Source organism: Neoarius graeffei, chromosome 4, assembly GCF_027579695.1.
Source record: "Neoarius graeffei isolate fNeoGra1 chromosome 4, fNeoGra1.pri, whole genome shotgun sequence".
In the NCBI taxonomy this organism is placed as follows: domain Eukaryota; kingdom Metazoa; phylum Chordata; class Actinopteri; order Siluriformes; family Ariidae; genus Neoarius; species Neoarius graeffei.
This window is the reverse complement of record NC_083572.1, coordinates 14,031,871-14,048,916: the sequence shown is the minus strand read 5'-3', so window position 1 is coordinate 14,048,916 and position 17,046 is coordinate 14,031,871. Positions and strand designations below refer to the sequence as shown.

Sequence of the window (17,046 nt, the reverse complement as noted above, 5' to 3'; positions counted from 1 at the left end):
GCGCGCTGTCAGTCGGAGCAGGTAGTGAAACCGGCTTTAAAGTGCAGCTCCATCACTGCGGGCTGTTTCACTCACATGATTAGCTCAAGTGTTCCTTGTCTTGATTGAGAGAAAGTAATCCCAGGATTAGGAATGTGGGTTGTTTTTCTGTCAGGGTGAAGGCGGTCATTAGGAGCGAGTGTGTGCGGTATCAGTGTGTACAGAGAGCTTGGTGTGGGGTGAGAATGCGGAGCCCCATCAGGCGATACCCCTGGCTCATTAACGTCACTCTGTACTCGGGTCTGTACGCCGGCGGGGATCTGATGCAGCAGTATTTATCGAATAAGAAAGATGAAAAGATCGACTGGAGGCGGACGAGAAACGTCGCGATCGTCGCTTTCTGCTTTAACGGCAACTTCAACTTTTTCTGGATGCGCTTCTTGGAGCGGAGACTTCCGGGAAGTTCCGTTAGCGCGGTGTTGAGGAAACTCGCCCTGGACCAGACCCTGTCCTTACCCCTGGCCATCAGCGCCTTCTACACAGGTTACATCATAAAATTCAGTACTTATACCTCTACTACTACTTCAACTGCTATTACTACCACTTCTACTAGTACTACTACTGCTACTACTTCTGCTAGCACTACTACTGCTGTTATTACTATTCTGCTAGTACTGGTACTACTACTGCTGCTATTACTACCTCTACTAGTACTGGTACTACCACTGCTGCTATATTCTGCTAGTACTAGTACTACCACTGCTGCTATTACTATTCTGCTAGTACTAGTACTACCACTGCTGCTATTACTACCTCTACTAGTACTGGTACTACCACTGCTGCTATTACTATTCTGCTAGTACTAGTACTACCACTGCTGATATTACTCCTACTAGTACTGGTACTGCCACTGCTGCTATTACTATTCTGCTAGTACTAGTACTACCACTGTTGCTATTACTATTCTGCTGGTACTAGTACTACCACTGCTGCTATTACTACTTCTGCTAGTACTAGTACTACCACTGCTGCTATTACTACTTCTGCTAGTACTAGTGCTACCATTGTTGCTACTACTACTTCTGCTAATACTAGTACTACCACTGCCACTATTACTACTTCTGCTAGTACTAGTACTACCACTGCTGCTATTACTACTTCTGCTAGTACTAGTACTACCACTGCTGCTATTACTACTTCTACTAGTACCATCACTGCTGCTATTACTATTCTGCTAGTACTAGTACTACCACTGCTGCTATTACTACTTCTGCTAGCACTAGTACTACCACTGCTGCTATTACTACTTCTGCTAGTACTAGTACTACCATTGTTGCTACTACCACTTCTGCTAATACTAGTACTACCACTGCTACTGTTACTACTTCTGCTAGCTAGTACTACCATTGTTGCCACTACTACTTCTGCTAATACTAGTACTACCACTGCTACTGTTACTACTTCTGCTAGCTAGTACTACCATTGTTGCCACTACTACTTCTGCTAATACTGGTACTACCACTGCTACTATTACTACTTCTGCTAGTACTAGTACTACCACTGCTGCTATTACTACTTCTACTAGTACCATCACTGCTGCTATTACTATTCTGCTAGTACTAGTACTACCACTGCTGCTATTACTACTTCTGCTAGCACTAGTACTACCACTGCTGCTATTACTACTTCTGCTAGTACTAGTACTACCATTGTTGCTACTACCACTTCTGCTAATACTAGTACTACCACTGCTACTGTTACTACTTCTGCTAGCTAGTACTACCATTGTTGCCACTACTACTTCTGCTAATACTAGTACTACCACTGCTACTGTTACTACTTCTGCTAGCTAGTACTACCATTGTTGCCACTACTACTTCTGCTAATACTGGTACTACCACTGCTACTATTACTACTTCTGCTAGTACTAGTACTACCACTGCTGCTATTACTACTTCTACTAGTACCATCACTGCTGCTATTACTATTCTGCTAGTACTAGTACTACCACTGCTGCTATTACTACTTCTGCTAGCACTAGTACTACCACTGCTGCTATTACTACTTCTGCTAGTACTAGTACTACCATTGTTGCTACTACCACTTCTGCTAATACTAGTACTACCACTGCTACTGTTACTACTTCTGCTAGCTAGTACTACCATTGTTGCCACTACTACTTCTGCTAATACTAGTACTACCACTGCTACTGTTACTACTTCTGCTAGCTAGTACTACCATTGTTGCCACTACTACTTCTGCTAATACTGGTACTACCACTGCTACTATTACTACTTCTGCTAGTACTAGTACTACCACTGCTGCTATTACTACTTCTACTAGTACCATCACTGCTGCTATTACTATTCTGCTAGTACTAGTACTACCACTGCTGCTATTACTACTTCTGCTAGCACTAGTACTACCACTGCTGCTATTACTACTTCTGCTAGTACTAGTACTACCATTGTTGCTACTACCACTTCTGCTAATACTAGTACTACCACTGCTACTGTTACTACTTCTGCTAGCTAGTACTACCATTGTTGCCACTACTACTTCTGCTAATACTAGTACTACCACTGCTACTATTACTACTTCTGCTAGTACTAGCACTACCACTGCTGCTATTACTATTCTACTAATACTACCACTGCTGCTATTACTACTTCAACTAGTACTAGTACTACCATTGTTGCGACTACTACTTCTGCTAATACTAGTACTACCACTGCTACTATTACCACTTCTACTAGTACTAGTACTACCACTGCTGCTACTACTATTCTGCTGGTACTAGTACTACCACTGCTGCTATTACTACTTCTGCTAGTACTAGTACTACCACTGCTGCTACTACTACTTCTGCTAATATTATTACTACCACTGCTACTATTACTACTTCTGCTAGTACTAGTACTACCACTGCTGCTATTACTACTTCTGCTAGTACTAGTACTACCACTGCTACTATTACTACTTCTGCTAGTACTAGTACTACCACTGCTGCTATTACTACTTCTACTAGTACCACCACTGCTGCTATTACTATTCTGCTAGTACTAGTACTACCACTGCTGCTATTACTACTTCTGCTAGCACTAGTACTACCACTGCTGCTATTAATACTTCTGCTAGTACTAGTACTACCATTGTTGCTACTACTACTTCTGCTAATACTAGTACTACCACAGCTACTATTACTACTTCCTCTAGTACTAGTACTACCACCGCTACTATTATTACTTCTGCTAGCACTAGTACTACCACTGCTGCTATTACTACTTCTACTAGTACTACCACTGCTGCTATTACTATTCTGCTAGTACTAGTACTACCACTGCTGTTATTACTACTTCTACTAGTACTACCATTGTTGCTACTACTACTTCTGCTAATACTAGTACTACCACTGCTACTATTACTACTTCTACTAGTACTAGTACTACCACTGCTGCTATTACTACTTCTTCTAGTACTACCACTGCTGCTATTACTATTCTGCTAGTACTAGTACTACCACTGCTGTTATTACTACTTCTACTAGTACTACCATTGTTGCTGCTACTACTACTTCTGCTAATACTAGTACTACCACTGCTACTATTACTACTTCTGCTAGTACTGGTACTACCACTGCTGCTATTACTATTCTGCTAGTACTAGTACTACCACTGCTGCTATTACTATTTCTACTAGTACTAGTACTATCACTGCTGCTATTACTACTTCTACTGGTACTAGTACTACCATTGTTGCTACTACTACTTATGCTAATACTAGTACTACCACTGCTGCTACTACTACTTCTGCTAGTACTAGTACTCCAACTAGTAGAGCTAGTGATGTTACTACTACTTGTACTACTACTACGATACTACTTCTGGTAGTACTATTATAACTACTTTTATTAGTACTAGTACTACCACCACTACTATTACGACTTCTGTTAGTACTAGCACTCCAACTAGTAGAACTAGCACTACTACTGCTACTACTTCTGGGAGTACTATTACTACTACTTGTAATACTACTACTAGTACTATCACCAGTACCACCTCTGGTAGTACTATTATTACTACCTCTATTAGTACTAGTACTAACACCACTACCATTACTACTTCTGCTAGTACCAGTACTCCAACTAGTAGTACTATTACTATTACCTGTACTTCTACTACTATGATACTACTACTAGAGTAGTACTACTACTATCACTAGTACTGCTTCTGGTAGTACTATTATTACTACTTCTATTAGTACAAGTACTACCATGGCTACTATTACTACTTCTGCTAGTACTAGTTCTCCAACTAGTAGAACTACTACTACTACTACTACTACTACTACTACTACTTCTGGTAGTACTATTACTACTACTTCAACTGGTACTAGTACTCCAACTAGTAGTACTAGTACTTACTACTGCTACTACTTCTGGTAGTACTATTACTGCTACTTCTACTAATACTAGTACTACCACTACTGCTGCTACTATTATTACTACTACCACTAGTACTTCTACTAGTACTAGTATTACTACTTCTCTGGAAAGCCATCTTGAGCATTTATTCAATGTATTTGATATCAAACATCAGTTTCTGCCACTAGTTCCATCTTTGTCAGCACTAGTTGGGCATTTTGTCTTACTTGTTGAACAAAAACTCTTACTAGTCACTCTTTTTCAGCAACTAGCTAACTAGCGACCTACACATTTCTTCACTAGTTAACTAGTCAGAGCCACAAAGCATTTTCTGTGTTTACTAGTTAACTAGTGAGGCTCAAAAGACAAAAAAAATACTAGTTACAAATAGTTACACTAGTGATAGACATTTTGCCTCAATTCGTCAACTTGTTAGGTTCAAAATGTTTACTAGTTGAACTAGTGAAATTTAATGTTACTAGTTAACGAATGAGAGCTAACTGTCCTCTAATTACACTAGTTGGGGTCTTTTTGACCTTAATAGTTAATTAGTTACACACACTTCCTCTTACTAGTGAACTAGTTAGGTCCAAAACAAGTCACTAGTTAACTACACATGCATGCTAGTTGACGTTTTGATCTTACTGGTTTGACAAAACTGCTCACAAGTCGACATGTATAACTAGTTCAACTCTGCAGTGTGTATAGCAAGATATGGGCTCCAGTCAATAACAATTGTACACCAACTATATGTAGCCTGATGAATTGGCCACTAGATCCAAATTATAGAAAATTGTTTGTCTGCAACACTAGTTGCAACATACCCCAGCCACTGGGGGTGCATAAGCGTACTCTTGGTGCCGGTCCCAAGTCCAGATAGATGGAGAGGGTTGCGTCAGGAAGGGCATCCGGCGTAAAACTGTGCCAACTCTAACATGCGGCTTGAAAAGAAAAATACCATACCGGATCGGTCGGGGCCCGGGTTAACAACGGCCGCCTCCGGTACTGTTGGTCAACAGGGTGCCGGTGGAAAGTGAGAGAGCGTGAAAGATGGAAGGGAAGGAGCTTAGAATTGAGGGTAGTCAAGTCAAGTCAAGTTTATTTGTATAGCGCTTTTAACAATAAACATTGTCGCAAAGCAGCTTTACAGAATTTGAACGACTTAAAACATGAGCTAATTTTATCCCTAATCTATCCCCAATGAGCAAGCCTGTGGCGACGGTGGCAAGGAAAAACTCCCTCAGACGACATGAGGAAGAAACCTCGAGAGGAACCAGACTCAAAAGGGAACCCATCCTCATTTGGGCAACAACAGACAGCCTGACTATAATATTAACAGTTTTAACATGAGGACAGTTTCGTTGATGTTATAACTCTTCATTGATGGAAACTTGAGTACAAAACTGTTCATGGTAACTGCAGTCCTAAAGTTAGCAAGACAACTGTAGTCCTCAGCCATAAAAGCATTACTGTAAGAGTCCAGAGCATCCTCCAGGTATAACCCTCAACTGTCCTCATGGGGCCGTCCTTCACAGGAGCGGTGCGATAAAACTCCGACCAGACACAGGGCACCAGGATGGATCAAGCAGGTCCGAGGGGCAGAAGAGGCCAGCATCTCAATCCCAGGACCAACATGTAACTCAGAGGGACAGATTGGGGTAGGAACACTGAATGTGGGAACATTGACTGGCAGAGTGAGAGAGTTAGCAGGTATGATGGAAAGAAGGAAGTTGGACAATTTGTGTGTGCAGGAGACGAGGTGGAAAGGAAGCAAGGCCAAGAACATTGGAGGTGGATGCAAGTTGTTTTATTATGGAGTCAGTGGAAAGAGAAATGGTGTTGGTATTGTTTTGAGGGGAGAGTTGGTCAACAGTGTGATTGATGTGAAGAGGGTGTCAGATAGAGTGATAGGCATGAAGTTGGAGATTCAAGGAGTGGTAATCATTGTTGTGTGTGCGTACCCCCCACAGGTTGGATGTGAGAATGAAGAGAAAGAGTTTTTCTGGGAAAAGATGGATGAAGTGGTAGAAAATATAGAGGGAGGAGCGTGTGCTGATAGGAGCAGATTTCAACGGACATGTTGGCGAAGGAAACAGAGGAGATGAGGACATGATGGGCAGATATGATGTAAGAGAGAGAAATGTGGAAGGGCAAATGGTGGTTGATTTTCAAAGAGGATGAATTTGGCAATAGTCAATACATACTTTGAGAAGAAAGAGCAGCACAGGGTGATGTTTAAGAGTGGAGGAAGATCTACACAGGCGGACTACATACTCTGCAGAAGGGATAACCTGAAGGAGATTGGAGACTGTAAAGTGATGGCAGGGGAGAGTGTAGCTAGACAACATCAAGTGGTCGTGTGCAGGATGAGCTCGAAAGTGAAAAAGAGGAAGCGTGAAATAGTGGAGCTGAAGATTAAGTGGTGGAAACTAAAAGAGTTCGAACATCAGAAGGAGTTTAGGGAAGAAATGAAACGAGCATTGAGTGCTCATGGAAGTCTGCCAGAAGATTGGAATACTACTGCTGTACTAGTAAGAGAGGCAGCAAGGAAGGTGCTAGGGTGGTCATCGGGAAGGAGGAAGGAAGACAAGGAGATATAGTGGCGGAACAAAGAAGTGCAGGAAATTATAAAAGAGAAGAGGCTACCAAAGAGGAATTGGGACGATCAGAAAGATGAGGAAAGCAGGCGGTTATACAGAGAGACGAGACAGAAGGCAAAAAGAGCGGTGGCGAAGGCGAAAGCAGATGCATACCAGGAGTTGTATGAAAGACTGGAGACCAAAGAAGGAGAGAAAGACCTGTACAGACTAGCTAGGCAGAGAAACAGGGAAGTGAGGGATGTACAGCAGGTAAAAGTGATGAAAGATGGAAATGTGCTGACAAACAAAGAGAGTGTATTAAGAAGGTGGAAAGAGTACTTTGAGGATTTATTAAATGAGGAGAATCCAAGAGAGAAAAGGTCAGATTCGTTGGAGACAGCAAATCAGGAAGCAGAGTTAGTTAGTAAGGATGAGGTGAGGGCAGCCATGAAAAGAATGAAGACTGGGAAAGCAGTCGGACCAGACGGTATCCCGATTGAGGCTTGGAGATGTTTGGGTGAGACGGCTGTGGAGTTTAATGAGATCTTAGAGAATGAGAAAATGCCAAATGAATGGAGAAAGAGTGTGCTAGTCCCAATATACAAGAATAAGGGAGATGTACAGAGCTGCAGTAATTACAGAGGTATCAAATTGATGAGCCACACCATGAAGTTATGGGAAAGGGTACTGAAGGTGAGATTGAGAAGAGCGGTAGCAATCTGTGAACAGCAGTAGAGGTTTATGCCAAGGAAGAGCACATCAGATGCAATATTTGCTTTAAGAATGTTAATGGAGAAGTACAGGGAAGGCCAAAGAAAGCTACATTGTGTGTTTGTAGACCTGGAGAAGGCATACGATAGAGCGCTGAGAGATGAGTTACGGTATTGTATGAGAAAGTGTGGAGTGAACGAGAAGTATATTAGAGTGGTGCAAGACATGTCTGAGAACAGTGAAACAGCAGTGAGGTGTGCAGTTGGAACGACTGAATGGTTCAAGGTGAAGGTGGGACTCCATCAAGGATCTGCTTTGAGTCCTTTCTTGTTTGCCATAGTGATGGATAGCTTGATGAACAAAGTGAGGCAAGAGTCACCATGGAACATGATGTTTGCGGATGATATTGTGATATGTGGTGAAAGTAGAAAGGAGGTTGAGCTGGGTTTGGAGAGATGGAGGTATGCATTGGAAAGAAGAGGAATGAAGGTGAGCAGTAGCAAAACAGAATACATGTGCATCAATGAGAATGGGGATGAGAGTGTAGTGAAGATGCAAGGAGTAGACGTAAAGAAAGTTGGTGAATTCAAGTACCTGGGGTCAACTGTGCAGGAAAATGGGGGCTGCGATAGTGAGGTGAGAAAGAGAGAGCAGGCAGGGTGGAGCAGTTAGAGAAGGATTTCGGGAGTCATTTGTGATAGGAAAGTCCCAGCAAAAGTGAAAGGTAAGATGTACCGTATAAGACAGTAGTGAGACCAGCTGTGATGTATGGATTGGAGACCATACCCTTAACGAAGAGACAGGACGGAAAGTTGGAGGTGGAGGAGTTGAGGATTTTAAGGTTTGCGATGGGAGTGACAAGGTTGGACAGGATAAGGAACGAGCACATCAGACGGACAGCACATGTGGAGAGCTTGGGAATTAAGCTAAGAGAGATGAGACTGAGATGGTACGGGCACATCCTGAGAAGAGATGCAGAGCATGTGGGAAGGAGAATGTTGAGGATGGAACTGTCAGGCACACGAAAACAAGGAAGGCCAAGGAGGAGATACATGGATGTGGTGAGAGAGGACATGAAAGTGGCAGGTGTGGTAGAGAAGGATGCGGAAGACAGGGAGCAATGGAGACGAAAGATCTGCTGTGGCGACCCCTAATCGGGATCAGCCAAAAGAAGAAGAAGTTTGTCTGCAACATGTTTCGGCATGATATTAGTGCATTTAGTATGAAATACAAAAATAAATGCAGAAAGAAAATGAGTGCCATTAAATACGAAAGTAAAGAGTGTTTATTGTACCCCGTATTCTGAGTGTTGGCTGTCAACTCAAGTGGGTTTGGGTTAAAAACCATGTGGGTTCGGCTGTGTTGGGAACCATGTCATACCAAGATTACAGCATGTCGACACAATAATGAACTTTCTAGAAGGTTTCAAAAGGTTTTAAAACTGTGGTTGAGATGATAGAATTATTACTGATCATTTCAGGTTTGAGCCTTTTAGAGGGTCAAGATGACATACTGGAGGACTGGAGAAACAAATTCCTGAACACATACACAGTAAGTCTTTTAATAGCCTAGTATTTAAAGAAGTGCATGATTTAAACACTGAACACAAACAGTTTGAATTTCACGATGTTTAAAACCTCATTACTTGATTTCTTGCAGACAGGACTCATGTTCTGGCCATTTGCCCAGGTAACGTTGATCTTAATAATTTCTCTCAAAAACAACACCCCGTCAGTGTGTCCATCTGTTTTGAATAATGTCTCGTTTCCAAAGCACCTTTTGCCCTTTACCATTGCCTTAGGAGGTCTGATTACACACCTGTATCACACCAGCATTTCAAACTCAACTATGTTTCATTAAAACAAATTATCATTATTATTATTATTATTATTATTATTATTTCGTTTCAAATTAAATTATTTTATTCCTGTTCAGTGTTCGATTTTCCCTTCTCTATCCACAAACCCTTAAGTGTTTCTTAGTGCCAGATGAACACAAAACTCATTTTGTATTTCAAAACTGTTTTATAGATTCCCAGAAGCGATTTCCCAATTCCATTTTAAGAGTTGTTGCTGTAATTTATTCGCTTTAATGACGTTTCTTTTAGTCAGGGAAAGTCTTAAAATGAACTTGTATACTGTGTTCCAATATGAAGTCATTTGCTTATGAATATAAACAAGAGTAAAAAAAAGTGGCTTAATATTCCAAAAGTATATTCTGTTTTATTCAATCCACATTCACTGGATATGAGCAATCGCATGCTCTGATTAGCTACTCTACTACTAGGATATCAGCTCATATACTGTACCGTGAGTAGAGAAAAAAAATGGCGGCGCGCATCAAGTTAGATATACAGTGCTCAGCGTAAATGAGTACACCCCCTTTTGAAAAGTAACATTTTAAACAATATCTCAATGAACACAAACAATTTCCAAAATGTTGACAAGACAAAGTTTAATATAACATCTGTTTAACTTGTAACGTGAAAGTAAGGTTAATAATATAACTTAGATTACACATTTTTTCAGTTTTACTCAAATTAGGGTGGTGCAGAAACGAGTACACCCCACAACAAAAACTACTACATGTAGTGCTTTGTATGGCCTCCATGATTTTTAATGACAGCACCAAGTCTTCTAGGTATGGAATGAACAAGTTGGCGACATTTTTCAACATCAATCTTTTTCCATTCTTCAACAATGACCTCTTTTAGTGACTGGATGCTGGATGGAGAGTGATGCTCAACTTGTCTCTTCAGAATTCCCCGTAGGTGTTTGATTGGGTTCAGATCAGGAGACATACTTGGCCACTGAATCACTTTCACCCTGTTCTTCTTCAGAAATCCAACAGTGGCCTTAGATGTGTGTTTAGTCATGTTGGAAAAGTGCATGACGACCAAGGGCACGGAGTGATGGTAGCATCTTCTCTTTCATTATAGAGCAATACATCTGTGAATTCATGATGCCATCAATGAAATGCAGCTCCCCGACGCCAGCAACAGTCATGCAGCCCCAAATAAGGACACTGCCACCACCATGTTTCAGTGTAGGCACCATGCAGTTTTCTTTGTATTCCTCACCTTTGCGACGCCATACAGTTTTGAAGCCGTCAGTTCCAAAAACATTTATCTTGGTCTCATCACTCCAGAGTATAGAGTCCCAGTAGTCTTCATCTTTGTCAGCATGGGCCCTGGCAAACTCTAGGCGGGCTTTTTTGTGCCTGGGCTTTAGGAGAGGTTTCTTTCGTGGACGGCATCCATGCGTGCCATTCCTCTGCAGTGTACGCCGTATTGTGTCACGGGAAATAGTCACCCCAGTTTGGCTTTGTACTTCTTTAGATAACTGCAGTGAACTTGCATGTCAATTTTCTTCAACCCTTCTCATCAGAAGACGCTCCTGTCGAGGTGTTAACTTCCGTGGACGACCTGGACGTCTCTGTGAGATGGTTGCAGTTCTATCTTTCTTAAATTTTTGTACCACTTTTACTACAGTATTCTGACTGATAAGTAAAGCTTTGCTGATCTTCTTGTAGCCTTCACCTTTGTGGTGTAAATAAATTATTTTCTTTGGGGAATTCTGAAGAGAGGGGCGGCACGGTGGTGTAGTGGTTAGTGCTGTCACCTCACAGCAAGAAGGTCCTGGGTTCGAGCCCCGGGGCCGGCGAGGGCCTTTCTGTGCGGAGTTTGCATGTTCTCCCCGTGTCCGCGTGGGTTTCCTCCGGGTGCTCCGGTTTCCCCCACAGTCCAAAGACATGCAGGTTAGGTTAACTGGTGACTCTAAATTGACCGTAGGTGTGAATGTGAGTGTGAATGGTTGTCTGTGTCTATGTGTCAGCCCTGTGATGACCTGGCGACTTGTCCAGGGTGTACCCCGCCTTTCGCCCATAGTCAGCTGGGATAGGCTCCAGCTTGCCTGCGACCCTGTAGAAGGATAAAGCGGCTAGAGATAATGAGATGAGATCTAAGTTTATATTATTAACCTTACTTTCACATTATAAGTTAAACAGATGTTATATTAAACTTTGTCTTGTCAACATTTTGGAAATTGTTTGTGTTCATTGAGATATTGTTTAAAATGTTACTTTTCAAAGGGGGTGTACTCATTTATGCTCAGCACTGTATCAAGTATTTAAAAGAAACAGAAATAGATAAATAAAAGAATATAGTTCCAAAGACATGCAGGTTAGGTTAATTGGTGAATGTGAGTGTGAATGGTTGTCTGTGTGTCAGCCCTGTGATGACCTGGCGACTTGTCCAGGGTGTACCCCGCCTTTCGCCCGTAGTCAGCTGGGATAGGCTCCAGTTTGCCTGCGACCCTGTAGAACAGGATAAAGTGGCTAGAGATAATGAGATGAGATGAGTTCCTCCCCTATATCTCCTGTTCCAATAAGGCTTAGTTAACGTCAGACGCTCGGTCCTGCGTGTATACTTCGCAAAGTCTGTGTGTTCAGAGTCCTGATAAGAGTGCGCTAAGATTGCGCTCTAATCTGGAACAGGTGCATAGTAATTAGTCCTTGAGGTGCGCATCGTGTGCATGTAAATGAGTGGCAATTCAAGACACGCCAAATATGGACGTGACAGAATTTAAATATCAATTTCGTGTAGAATCTTTAATATTGAATCCTCAAGATATTGAGTACTTGCTTTTTTTGTTTAAATTTTTTTTTCTTCAAAATTTTAAGTTTTAAATAATGAATTCCCGATATGTTCAGTGTGGACCCCACTGCATACAGTATCTTTTGAACACCATTGTATATCTTATAGAAGTAATATCAATAATCCAAAGAGTAGGTTAAAGTTTTTTTCAAGGAGGTATTATTATTGTTTTTTGTTATTATTGTTATTGTTTTTTTACATTGTTCCTCAGGTAAGATTTAGATTGAAAAGCATGATCCTAGGATGGCATGATGGGAAAACACAAAATACAGTGCTGAATGATGAATGAACTGGAAATATTCTTGTGAGCAGAATGTGTTTTGTTAAATTGTTTTTAAAAATCCGCTCTTATTCTCAGTGCCTGAACTTTGCCCTGGTGCCCTTGTACCTGCGAACTACCTTCACCGGTTGCTGTGCTTTTGTCTGGGCTACATTCCTCTGCTTCTCTCATCAGTGCGGAGACGGAACCCTGAAGGCGGCTCTGAACTGGATACGCCAGCTGAAAAGCGAAGTCAAAGTTCAAGAATCCAGTGAAAGCAAGTGATTCTTTGAATGTACTGTCAGAAAGGTGCTTGATCCTGTTTCCATATATGATCATAATTGCACAGTCGTGTTGTAATTCAACCTGTGTTAGTCACCTGCAAGATAGGTAGTACAACAGCTCAGGAATCATATTTATTAGTCCATTTGCTTTGTTTGAGTCTGGAACATAACTTTTTTAGTTGCATGTACGGTATTTAAACAAATAAAAAAATAACATAAAAAAAAGACTTAGGGGCATAGAGAACTAAAAACAGGCTGAAACCCATCTTGATTTTTTTATGACAGTTCCAAATCCTTATTTGTATGTGGTTAACATAACCTTATATATGTGTCAAAACATTGTTTGTTTGTTTTTTTGCAGTAAATGCATTATAATGACATTCATAAAAGGTCAACAATGCCATCATTATGATTTCCTCATATTATCCTCCCCTTGATAGTTTGTTTAATAACATTTCATTAACAACAGGCTGCTATCAGTTCCTCATTTCCTCCATATTACTAGCGTGTTCTTTTAATTGTCAGTGTTAAATTTTTTAAACGTTAATTTTCAGTGGAACTGTCATAAAAGTATTATATATGGACACGAGTGTTTTACTGGGAAATACGCACTCGTATTTTTCATTCAAGCTACATCTGGGACATGGAGAACCAAAACTGTGACATAACTCTCTTTTTATTTTTTTCGCGGTCCGGTTTCCATCAAATCCTGCGCTCTGATTGGCTGGCGAGCGGGTCCGTATCCTACAATACGGACCCCAGTTACGGACCCTGGTTATGGACCTCTGGCGACTCGCTCGTTCACAACAACAAATATAGTAAAATTTTTTGTCAACATTTATCTTTTTTTTATAAGATTTATTTATAAGATTGACAAAAATCTTATACATTTTTGCCAGCATTTCTCAGGAGAATGGCATTAATTTTACAGCATGGATAGTGATAACGACAGTCTTCACAGCGAAAGCGAGTTTTACTACCCTGAGGAAGAAGAAATAAAAGAAAACATTTCAGGAGAAAGCTAAAAACGTATAACTGTTGCTAACGCCGAGCAAAAACATGGCTGAATCCTGAATGACTCGATTTTGTATAAATAGAGGACTACATAGGCGGCAAAATGTAGTTTTTTTCCTGCCATGGAAGTACACTTGTATACCGAGGAGGAAGCCATTTGCATTACAGCCGTGAATGAGGATTCAAAATGGCAGCTCGCCTCGGCTCGGTTTTCCCTTTCGGGCGCTCTCGTTTTCTGTTAGAATTTGGTAAAGAAAAAAATAAATATATTATTTACCAACTTAAGGTCGGTCCATATGGTGAAATACCGTGACCTCAGCCTTGAATACTGACCTCGGCCCAGAGGGCCTCGCTCAGTACTTTCAAGACCTCGGTCACGGTACTTTACCATACGGACCTCCCAGCTGGTAAATAACATACATATATGTCACTCTTGAGAAAATAGATTAATTGTTTTGATTTGTTTGAAATTTGGGTACTTTTTGTTTGTGAATGTGTCTATATAATACAAAGAAAATCACACGTTGGCTTGAAGATATGAATTTTATCTTCTTGTGTTGAAAAACTCGCATTTTTCATACAAAATACATCGCGGATCTGAGTGACATACAGTGCCTTGCAAAAGTATTCATCCCCCTTAGTGTTTTGTCCTGTTTGGTTGCATTACAAGCTGGAATTAAAATGGATTTTAAGGGGTTAGCACTATTTGATTTACACAACATGCCTACAACTTTAAGGGTGCAAATTGTTTTGTTTTTTTTATTGTGACACAAGCAATAATTAAGATGAAAAAACAGAAATCTGCAGTGTGCATAGGTATGAAACCCCGAAATAAGAGCTGGTCCAACCAATTCACTTCATAAGTCACATAATTAGGTGATTAAGATCCACCTTTGTGCAATCAAAGTGTCACATGATCTGTCATATGATGTCTGTATAAATCAACCTGTTCTGGAAGGACCCTGAATCTGCAACACTATTAAGCAAGCAACATGAAAACCAAGGAGCACTCCAAACAGGTCAGAGACAAAGTTGTGGAAAAGTATAGCTCAGGGTTGGGTTATAAAAATATCCCAAACTTTGAATATCCCAGGGAGTACCATTAAATCCATCCATCCATCCATTATCTGTAGCTACTTATCCTGTACAGGGTCGCAGGCAAGCTGAAGCCTATCCCAGCTAACTATGGGCGAGAGGCGGGGTACACCCTGGACAAGTCGCCAGGTGATCGCAGGGCTGACACATAGACACAGACAACCATTTACACTCACATTCACACCTACGGTCAATTTAGAGTCACCAGTTAACCTAACCTGCATGTCTTTGGACTGTGGGAGAAACTGGAGCACTCGGAGGAAACCCAAGCAGACACGGGGAGAACATGCAAACTACACACAGAAAGGCCCTCGTCAGCTGCTGGGCTCGAACCCAGAACCTTCTTGCTGTGAGGCGATAGTGCTAACAACTACACCACTGTGCCACCCCACCATTAAATCCATTATAGCAAAATGGAAAGAATATGGCACCACTACAGACCTGACAAGAGAAGGTTGTACACTAAAACTCACAGACCGGGCAAGGAGGGCATTAATCAGAGATGCAATAAAGACATCAAAGATAACACTGAAGGAGCTGCAAAGATCCACAGCGGAGGTGGGAGCATCTATCCATTGGACTTCTTTAAGCTGTACACTCCACAGAGTGGGGCTTTATGGAAGAGTGGCCAGAAAAAAAAAACATTGCTTAAAGAAAAAAATAAGAAAACACATTTGGAGTTTGCCCAACAGCATGTGGCAGACTCCTCAAACATATGGAAGAAGATTCTCTGGTCAGATGAGACTAAAATTGAACTTTTTGGCCATCATGGGAAACGCCATGTGTGGTGCAAACCTAACACTTCCCATCACCCTGAGAACACCATTCCTACAGTGAAGCATGGTGGTGGCAGCATCATGCTGTGGGGATATTTTTCATCTGCAGGGACAAGAAAGCTGATCAGGATTGAAGGAAGGCTGGATGACACTAAATACAGGGCAATTCCGAAGGAAAACCTGTTTGAGTCGGCCAGAGGTTTGAGACTGGGACCAAGGTTCACGTTCCAGCAGGACAATGACCCGAAACATACTGCTAAAGCTACACTGGAGTGGTTTAAAGGGAAAACATTTAAATGTCTTGGAATGGCCTAATCAAAGCCCAGACCTCAATCCAATTGAGAATCTGTGGCATAACTTGAAGATTGCTGTACACCAACGCAACCCATCTAACTTGAAGGAGTTGGAGCAGTTTTGCCTTGAGGAATGGGCAAAAATCCCAGTGGCTAGATGTACTAAGCTAATAGAGACATACCCCAAGAGACTTGCAGCTGTAATTGCAGCAAAAGGTGGCTCTACAAAGTATTGACTTTGGGGGGGGGGGGGATACTTATGCACACTCCAGATTTCTGTTTTTTCATCTTAATTATTGTTTGTGTCACAATACAAAAACATTTTGCACCTTTAAAGTTGTCAGCATGTTGTGTAAATCAAATGGTGCTAACCCTCCAAAAATCAATTTTAATTCCAGCTTGTAATGCGACAAAACAGACAAACACCAAGGGGGATGAATACTTTTGCGAGGCACTGGGTAAGATCAGTTAACGATAGATCATGCCTTCAATAATTAAATGACAAGCCAAGGTATATCAACTACTGTCTGGCATCCACTCAAATTTCATGAGCATGTCACACTTATCAATTGAATTGTATGGATTACACAGTGATTTTATTCAGCATATTTCCTCATCACCCTCTGAAACCATTTCCTGGCTACACCACTGGAAAACATACACATAAAACACTTTCCTTTTATGTGTATGTTTACTGTAATGATTTATAATCCCGCTCTCAAGTGTCACCCGGAGGAGAATGGGTTCCCCGATTCCTCTCAAGGTTTCTTCCTTGTCTCACTTCAGGGAGTTTTGCCTTGTCATTCTTGTCACTGGTTTGTTCATTAGGGTATTTAATGGGTAATCAGGGTGCATTTATATTCTTGGCATTGATACTTACACCATCACTTTGTTTTATGTGATCTTGGATGTATAATTATTAAAATACAAACCTAAAATAGCTTCCAAATAGTTTACAGTCACATCAGTGAGCCATGTC

At 41.2% G+C, this 17,046-nt stretch overlaps 1 protein-coding gene across 1 annotated transcript; it reads left to right on the top strand.

The window, feature by feature from the left end:
- Positions 1–45: 45 nt before the first annotated feature.
- On the top strand, positions 46–14,564 carry LOC132884875 (mpv17-like protein). Its single transcript, XM_060918904.1, has 4 exons — positions 46–522; positions 9,173–9,243; positions 9,352–9,381; positions 12,705–14,564. Exons 1-4 carry the CDS (start codon positions 225–227, stop codon positions 12,888–12,890), a joined length of 585 nt encoding a protein of 194 aa, XP_060774887.1. The 5' UTR covers positions 46–224; the 3' UTR covers positions 12,891–14,564.
- Positions 14,565–17,046: the final 2,482 nt, after the last annotated feature.